Here is a 9,410-nt window from a genome sequence, read left to right on the forward strand (position 1 = left end):
ACCTCCCCAAACCCTACCTCTCCAGAGGCTGATGTCACCATTCTTGACATTCATTTGTAATAAACAAAAAAAACCCCAACCACAGTTGCTACAGAAGGATATATAAACCCTGGCACCAAAAAGCCATCCAAGTAGACACCTCGAGCATCTCCTGAGGTGAATATCCCAGAGAGAAAACAGCAGACACAATTAGAGCCATCAGCATGGTCTACTTAACTTTACAGGTAAATGCTATTCAATGTAGGAAATCTATAATATTTTATTTTTGTTTGTTTCATTTGAATTAGGTTTGGGGGCAGTTTCTCAGCTACTGTGAACTGTCATAACTTACTGACTTCAATGGTGTAATGTTCATTTGCACAAAATGGGGATCTGCTTTCATATTTAAAAAGGTTGGCATTTTCCATTGACAACTATGTAACTAATAAACTGATTCCTATTTTACCTTCAATTTTACCTGGTTCTAAAATGTCTTCTGTGGCTAGCTTTTACAACACGGTACTGTTCTTTTTAATGTTGTATACATCTTATTCATCATATCTACTCAAAATACGTCCTTCTCACAGGTGTAATGTGATTGCACTGTAGATCTGACTCATAATTGCACTGTACTATTTTTTTTCTGATTATTTTTGACATCTTGGACTGATTTCTAGTTAGCTTACAGCTTTGGAAAGTGACTTATTTATATCTTCAAGTGCACAAGCTCTGACAGTTAGTTGTATTGGTTAAGTTTATCTACCTCTTGTTTGCTTTGTTAGCTCTTTAATAACTCAGGGCTTACAAGTGCAAAGAGTGAAAACACTCTTAAAAAACATGATTGCTTTATATGACAGTCTCTTTCTTCTTCCTTTAGAAGGCCCAGAAGTTCTTGGCAGCCTCCCAGCAAGCACACAAAACTGCTGTTCATGGTTTGTGTCTTCCATTTAAAGGAATTTCTCTCTTCTACTTTCTGAACTCTTCTAAAATAATTATATAGTCATGTAAAAATTCGCAAAAAGGGCTGGGTTAAAAGTCTCTAGAAAAGTCTCTTGAATTATGTGAAGACAAAGTACAGTTTTTGATTATGGTAGTGATGATTGTACTTACTGTAATAGCTATCTTAGATATATGATTATTATTACATTTTAAAATGAATTAAAATGAACAAAATACTATATAAGTAGAAAAAGTGATTATTAGCCTTGTATAGAAATAAAAAATATTTATCTAATTTAGGGATAGATCATGTACTATAACCATTTACTTAAGTTGTAGCTGTTTTTGTTTGCCAGGAGCATGTTTTTGTGTTCCTGCATTATTCATTACTTCATTATTATATTTAATTTAGGGATAGAAATTACAATTGCTTGAATAATTCCCTGCAAGTTCTTACCTGTTATATGTCACTGCTGCTCTACTCTCAGCAATAGTGTACATTCAGAATTTCCCCACTAACATCGAGTAGAGCAGAATTTTGCTGTAGAGATTTTTTTAAAGCCCTACAAACACATACATTTGGCATTCTTGCAATACTTTCAGGTTTGTTCTTAATATAAGAGATCAAAGATTGTGAATAGATAAATTACAGTAATTTTTTAAAAGTTCACACAGAAACATCGGCTTTTGCCAAGTTTAATCTATAGGCTCTTTTTACCTCTTATTTTTATAGATTCATATCACAGAGAAAGCTGTTATCTGGATTTATTCACTGATGACAGGGAATAAATATTGCTGTCTATTGAATTCCCAAGGAAACTTTTCCTGGTGTGGTGGATGCAGTCAGAATTTACAGCTGAAACTAAGCTGCAGTCATGCTTTCCCCCCTGTACCTACAAGCTGCAATCATGCTTTCCCCCCACCCCACCTACAAGCTGTAATCATGCTTTTTCTCCCCCTGTACCTACCTTACATTGCTGTTTCCATGACTTCCAGTGCATATATTTGTAGCTTTCACAGGATGCACTCTAGATAAATGGAAGTGGGGGCATTGTTTAAGGCAGAAAGTTCTAAGCAGCTGCATGTGATTGTCAGATATAACTGATAAAATCTCTGCAAACATATGAACTCTGTTTCCTTTAATCACAGTAATAATGAGTCTTACAGCTGTGTTTACCAGAGGATTATAAGCATCCAGAATCTAGTGAGACTCAAATACATTTGGAGGCAAACTGTGAGTCAAGACGTTAGAAACTGAAAATTTCCATTTGACTTCATTCTTCAGTACAGCTAGTCCAAAGAATTTTTGATGGAACAGTTTTCTAATGAAGACTAGTTTTCATCCAAACTGAAATGTTTCACCAGAACATGTCAGTTTTGTTGCCATTTTCTGTAGGAAAAGGTTGGATTAAATTATTTTTACTTTCTCATTTAATTTCAGCTCTGTTAACATGTTACATTTTTTACATTATTGTTTAGAATAGCTTTCATATATTAAATATTAACTTTAGTAGCATGTTATTGTATGATTTGGTGTATTTTAAGATGTGTATCTGACCAAACTTATATTAGCTTCTAATGTTTGACATTATCGAAAATGAAACATTTTTACCTTAGCGAAACTAAACAGCATTCAAGCAAATCATTATGATGGGTGTAAATTGTCATTTTCTAGAAAATTACTTAGAAGATTATGAACTTTAGAGGGGAGGGTCTTTTCTCATTTGGAAATGAAAACACTTCCTAAAATGCTGGTAATTCTTGCAGAATAGAAATTCTGGTTTCTTTCCAGATCTACTCTGGGCATGTCTACATGTGCACCCCACTGCATGGTTGGTACAGCTGGTACACCAAAGCATTGGCAACGTGTAGGGGGTGCATGCAGGTGCATGTGCACCCTCTGAGCTTGGCGGTGTACCCCCTGCAAAAAGGCACTGCCAACACTGCCAGTGGCACCCATGGGTGGTTGCCAACTGCTGGTCAGCGCTCGCCATCCCCCACTCCCACTGCCAACAGTGCCACAGCTGCCAGCAGGAGCTCACCACTTGCTGCTTGCTGCTGCCATGCTCTCACCGCCGACAGTGCTGTTGTCTCCTGCAGGAGGTCACCATGCCCCACCAGCCTCTGGGGGCACACGGCATTTTTGCAACAGAGCAATCTGGTACAGCAAAGCAAGTACTAAATGACTGCGCAGTACCTGCCAGTACTGCACAGTCCCGATGGTGCATGGGTCATTTCTAAACCTACTGTGCAGTAGCAATGAGCGTTCACTCGGGCACTGCTGAAAAATAGAGCTGGGCTGCCTGGAGCCATGCTGCAGCTGCTGGTCAGCCTCCACCCTGCAGGATCGCTGCAGCTGCAGCCCCTGGAGACCCCCAGGAACCTAAGTAAGGCTGCTGGGACCAGCCTTCCCTACTGCCCCCCAGGTATCTTGCCACACAGCAAAGTGTGCCTGGCATGGGTGTTCCCCAGGGACATGTAGTAGCAGTGCAAGGTGCACCGCCGCTACTTGCCCTGGGGAACCAAACATCCACACACATCTGGACACACCCTCTGAGTTGAACCTAAAATTACAAGCTTAACACTAAGTACTTCTGTGGTCCATTGACTTCAGTAGACATATTCACAAGCATGCATATTTTGCCTTCCAGGATCAAATCTGTAAATAAACTGTCAGAAGATGCTAGGTCCTGCCCTCCTTTCCTGACATCATTATAAATTTTTTGCTTTTGATTTGGGATTGTGCCTATTTCATTTAAACTTATATAGCTCATTCCTGACAGAGCCCCATGCATATCAGAGCAAGACATCTCATTTGTCCTCACACAGATGCAGAATTTTATCTTATTTCTGCTTTTCATTAGAAAAGGTCATAGTTCTAGCTGAAAACTCTTTACTCTGTCTACAGACAACCCAAACATGACTGCACAGAAGACCCAAACCTAACTTAAGTCCCTTTGAAACCTCCTCCTACAGGTGAATTTTACGCCCCTGTGCAGGAGAAAGCTTTCTTTTATGTTCTGTTCATTTTTTCACAACTTTTTGTCTTTCTTCTTTTGTGACTTGTGCCATCGTGGTCTTTGAGCATTTTTCTATCCTTATTACGTGGGTACCCAAGACTCCTCTGAAGCAAGGCAATGCTATTATTCCAGTTGGACAGATGGGAACTGAAGCAAAGAGTGGCTAAGTAACTTGCTGAGGGTCACATAAGTTAGTCTGTAGAAAAGCAAGGTTCTTCAATTCTGGTCCTATATATTGAAGGCTTATGTTCTAACCAATGGAGATTCAAACTAAAGGCCAGGTTCTGCCAGCTTCCCTTAAACTGGGTAGTCCTGTGCCTGTGAGCTGCTCCACTGAAACTAGTAGGACTTCTTGACAAGTAAGCTACTAGTCCTGTGAGCAAGAGTGAAAGAATGGAGACTTACATGTCTACCCTTTGGATCTAGTGCTACAACTTGTCTGATAATTTCCCCTTTGTATTTATCTCCACAGTGCTGGAGAAGAGTGCTCCAAAGGAGACTGTGACCAGCAGCTTTGCCTCTTTCATCCACGGAGTCCGGCCAGAACACTTGTCCATTGTTGTTCGGCACAGGAGCAAAAGGATGATCCTTGATAGCATTGGGGTTGGGCTTGTAGGCAGCACAACACGTGTGTTCAATATTGCCCTGCAATACTGTCAGGTAAACACAGTATTTCACTAGCACTCTTACGTTCTGAAATTCTTCACCATGCTGCACAGTCAGGGGAAACTGAGCCCTGTATTGTTTCTGGCTTCCAGGCACAAGCTGGTGGCAAATTCCTTTTCTAATTGCATAATTTAGGATGCCTGAGCTGCTGCATTACTCTTTGCTAAGGGGAAAGAAGTTAAGCATTTGAATGGAAACTAGCCTCCATCAATGCCGGAAAAATGTTCAGTGTCTTCTCATGCTCACTGCTTTCCCTGTTACATGCTCTCCCTGTTACAGGAGCTGTACTCTTCAAACCCCATCAGCTCTGTCTATGGCAGAAAAGGGTTAAAGCTGTCCCCTACACTGGCTGCATTTGCCAATGGAGTTGCAGTAAGTCATTCTCCAGAATATCCTGTATATTGGTAGCACTGTCTAGTGTTACAAAGTGCTTTGCAATAGCAGAACCCCATGGTGGACCCCACACCTGGCATGAGGGAGTCAGATGCCTGGGATGTGACCGAGGGATGGATGGGCCTTTTGAAATTCTGACACAGGAAGGGTTACTGGGACCAAGAAGTAAAGTGCATCTCTGACCTGCAGTTATGTGAGTGGCATGTTTATTACAGTGCCAGTTAATACCAAATAACTCAGTAGATGCTTTTATAGAATTCGGTATTAGTATTATGGTGGCTTGTAAGAACCCAGGCAGGCACTAGAATCCCACAGTGCTAGGTGCTGTACAACTATGGTATTCACTGTGTTGCTATCTGTCTTTCATAACAGGCTCACTCGATGGATTTTGATGATACCTGGCACCCTGCTACTCACCCCTCAGGTGCAGTATTACCAGCTCTTCTGTCAGCTTCCCAGATGCTACCCGCAGGCTCCAAACCCAATGGCCTGGACTTCTTGGTAGCATTTAATGTGGGCATTGAAGTACAAGGAAGGCTGATGCATTTCTCCAGTGAGGCTCACAATATTCCTAAGAGGTAAATCCCCTCCTCTTCAGAGGACAGGAGCGTTCAGCTTAGCAAGAACTAAAACATAGTACAGTGATTTACATTAGAAATCTTGGAATCCAGGCCATGCCAATCTTATATGTGGCTCATTTAGCTCTGCTGTTAATGGCTACCTTACCAGGTTCTGGGGGAATCTGCCAAAACAACAGTGTGGCCCCAAACAGCCACTGCCTTGCAAAATTACAAGAGATGTATTTCACTAAAATATCTCCTTATACATCATTAGAAGATGGCCAACCAGTTTAGAAATGGGGTCAGGGAGGGTTCTCCAAGCGTTGAATCTTCTACTCAATTCTACATTAGTTTTGTTCAGGGAAAATTACCACTGAAGTCAAACTGTTAGCACTGAGGAAAAGACTTAAGATTTGGCCTATGCACTTGCAATGTGTGGTTAGGCATCATCACTGGCACCCATACAAATGTTACCCAGACAGAAGGGTGGTGTTTTACCCAAACTTTGCCCAAAGTGTGAATGATGACACAAGTGACAGGATGGGGAGTTTGGGCCCCCTAAATGTTCAGATTTTTATGACTGATAGGAGAAAATGTAATGTCCAGATACATTGTCCCCAGAAGGAGCAACAGGTTTTCTGGGCCAGATCCTCAGCTTCAATGGAGCCTCTCTGATCATCATCAGTGGAGGCTCTGATTTTGCAGGGTTTGGTGCCCTAGACGTGATGTGAGGTGGGGCTCAGGTGCTTCCCTGCTCAGCTCTGCAGGGGCAGGCAGGGCCATTCATACACCAGCCTACAAGATTGTTCCTGTAATTTCCCTTTCAGGTTCCATCCTCCCTCAGTGGTTGGCACCATGGGTAGTGCTGCTGCCACAGCAAAGCTCCTTTCTCTGAACAAATCCCAGTGTGCCCATGCCTTGGCAATTGCTGCCTCACTGGCAGGGGCACCTATGGCAAATGCAGCAACTCAAGTCAAGCCCTTGCATATTGGAAATGCTGCCTGTCTGGGGTTTCAAGCGGCGCTGCTGGCTGCTCGAGGGATGGAGGCCAGCCCCTTCATTCTTGATGACATCCCTGGATGTGCTGGATTTAATGCTTTCTATGGTGACTATCAGCCCAAACCATTAGCCCTGCCAGCAAACAACCACAAATTCCTCTTGGAGAAGCAAGATATTGCCTTTAAGCGCTTCCCAGCCCACCTAGGAATGCATTGGGTAGTGGATGCTGCCTTGTCTGTTAGAAACCTGTTTGTCAACCACTATCATTCTTTCTCTCCCTCTTTGATTCGTGCCATTGTGCTGAGGATCCCTGTGTCCAAGTACATCAACAGACCTTTTCCTGAGTCTGAGCATGAGGCCCGGCATTCCTTCCAGTTCAATGCTTGCACTGCCTTGCTGGATGGTGAGGTGGGCATCAGCTCCTACACGAACAGCAGTATCCATCGGCATGAGCTGATGGAGCTTCTAGCCAAGGTGGTGGTGGAGCATCCTGAGGATAATGTAGCCAACTTTGATAAGATGTATGGAGAGGTGGCACTGATTCTGGAGAATGGAGATGTCCTGACAGGCAGATGTGACACTTTCTATGGACACTGGAGGAAGCCCCTAAGCAGAGAATCTCTCCTGAAGAAATTCCGATCTAACGCTTCTTATGTGTTCCCAGAAAACCAAGTGAACACCATCATCACAACAATAGAAAACATGGAAGATCTTCCAGATAGCTCTCAGCTGGCCTCCAGCCTGTAAGGTAACATTTCTGATAAGTAAAGCATCATACTGAAGCAAAAATTCCTTAGTTCAAGGGACAGAATATTTTCTAATGTTAGAAGTAAAGTCCAGGGTAATAATGAGATCGAAGCACATATTTCAGTGCATAAGGAACCCATCAGGCAATGTGTATGTATGCATTTAGGCAATGTGTATGTATGCTCAACCCAGAAATAAGATTTAATTCATTCTTCTGTTGAACATAATTTGGTGAACATATCCCAGACCACACCATTACCACTACTTGGAAGTCTGACTGAAATGTGTGCGATCTCTAAGAAAGATGCTTTCTGAGATATCTTCCATGAACAAGGCCCTTCCCAAGAAGAAGGCAATAATTTGGAAGTGGTCAATTATAATGTATTTCTATCTGGAATGCTGCTGACAGCCTGGTTTGTAGAGATGTTTAACACTAATATTTCTTCTTATTCCAAAGTGCACTTCTGTTCTTTTGTTTACCTCTTAGATTATTATTAATTAGTTCTGCTGGGCAGATGGGAAGTATAGCAGCATTATTGTCAACAACCAGGTGTTGTAGATTCATCAAATGGTTTGTAGATCTTTTAATTAATATAGCAAGTTATAACATAGTTCTTTATTATAAAAATATGCCTTTTTATATGCAGCCAAAGACTGACTCTTCTTTCTGCATACATATCTAAATATGTATAATTATGTAGGGGTTAAAGGACTTAGAATGTATGTGTACATTGGCATAGATATCTATGATTGATTTCGATTACCTACTTATAGTATGATTTTCATGCAGGCATGACTTTTATCACTTAGATGAAATTACCTGTACAAAGAATTTATCTGTGAACTAAGGCAATGCTTGAATTTCTACTGTAGTTAAGGACATGGATGGATTCCATATGGGTACCTTTGATAGCATGGATGATTTTCATGGAAGTGAAGATCTTCCTTGTCATTTATTTATTTTCTCCTCATTGTTACTAATCCAGACTCTTGTATTGTGCATCATATTTGTACCAAACTTTTCAAAATAAATAACTGAGAAAACACTTATTTTCATAGTGTTTTATTGCTGGAATATACTAACTGGAAGAAACCATGGCTTATTCTAAGTATTTTTAAAATATATATATACCTGGATTTTAAAATAATGTTAGGCCATGCTCATGGCTGAGCAGCTGTAGTACTGTTTGCTAAGGGAAAAAATATTAAACACTTAAATGGAAACAAGTCCCTAATAATTCCAAATAATTGTTAATTGTCTTTTGGTCCTCACTGGATTGTCTCCCTGTTACAAGAGCTGTACTCTTCGAACACCATCAGCTCTGCCTATGACAGGAAAGGGTTAAAGCTGTCCCCCACACTAGCTGCATTTGCTGTGAAAGGGTCATCTATGAGCCTAATGTAGTTTGAATCCCAAGAGCCAGATCTTTTCATCATAGCTACACCAATGGAGTTTCACTACTTTAAATCATTTTAGGAATATCCTATGGTTATTTGCCTCAGAGTCATATATCTACATTGTAAAATAGAGGGTGAACTCTTTTGATAAGTGCAGTTAGCCACTGAGGTCTGACCAAAAAAACAGCCTGGAAAGAAGGCAAGAGAGTGTTTACAGAAGAGTAATTTACCATTGGTGCCCTTCTATGCCAACTTAAAGAGTGCATACAATCATAAAATCATAGAAAATGAGGGTTGGAAGGGACCTCAGGAGGCCATCTAGTTAGACCCCCTGCTCAAAGCAGGACCATCCCCAACAGGATCATCCCAGCCAGAGCTTTGTCAAGCTGGGTCTTAAAAACCTCCAAGGATGGAGATTCCAACACCTCTCTGGGTAAACTGTTTCAGTGTTTTACCGCTCTCCTAGTCATGAGTGACTGGTGCCTTCTGATTCTGGCAGGGCACCCACAGAAGCCACCGATGGTGGCCTCCCTGTCAGGGGGGGCACCAGCTCTACTGACAGCATCAGTGTTGGCTGTCGGCAGGGGCGGGGAGGGCAATGAACCCATTGTGGGGGGATGCACCCCCTATGTACCCCCTGCCAGTCACCTATGCTCCTAGTGAGAAAGTTCCTCCTGATATTTAACCTACACTTCCTTTGCTGCTACTT

General features: G+C 41.7%; 1 protein-coding gene across 1 annotated transcript; it reads left to right on the forward strand.

The window, feature by feature from the left end:
* Nucleotides 1-203: 203 nt before the first annotated feature.
* Nucleotides 204-7,303, forward strand: LOC109300352 (cis-aconitate decarboxylase-like). The gene is made up of 6 exons (XM_019521036.1): nucleotides 204-224; nucleotides 857-911; nucleotides 4,411-4,598; nucleotides 4,884-4,976; nucleotides 5,370-5,575; nucleotides 6,385-7,303. The coding sequence occupies exons 1-6, from the start codon at nucleotides 204-206 to the stop codon at nucleotides 7,301-7,303; spliced, it is 1,482 nt and encodes a 493-aa protein (XP_019376581.1).
* Nucleotides 7,304-9,410: the final 2,107 nt, after the last annotated feature.

Source organism: Gavialis gangeticus, unplaced genomic scaffold, assembly GCF_001723915.1.
Source record: "Gavialis gangeticus isolate Ggan-Ray unplaced genomic scaffold, GavGan_comp1, whole genome shotgun sequence".
NCBI lineage: Eukaryota > Metazoa > Chordata > Crocodylia > Gavialidae > Gavialis > Gavialis gangeticus.

Bases quoted from the DNA above. Each gene is read 5' to 3' on its own strand.
- LOC109300352 (XM_019521036.1), top strand. From the start codon at position 204: ATGGTCTACTTAACTTTACAG. The intron at 225-856 runs GTAAATGCTATT...TTCTTCCTTTAG, and splicing joins TGGTCTACTTAACTTTACAG to AAGGCCCAGAAGTTCTTGGC. The intron at 4,977-5,369 runs GTAAGTCATTCT...CTTTCATAACAG, and splicing joins CATTTGCCAATGGAGTTGCA to GCTCACTCGATGGATTTTGA.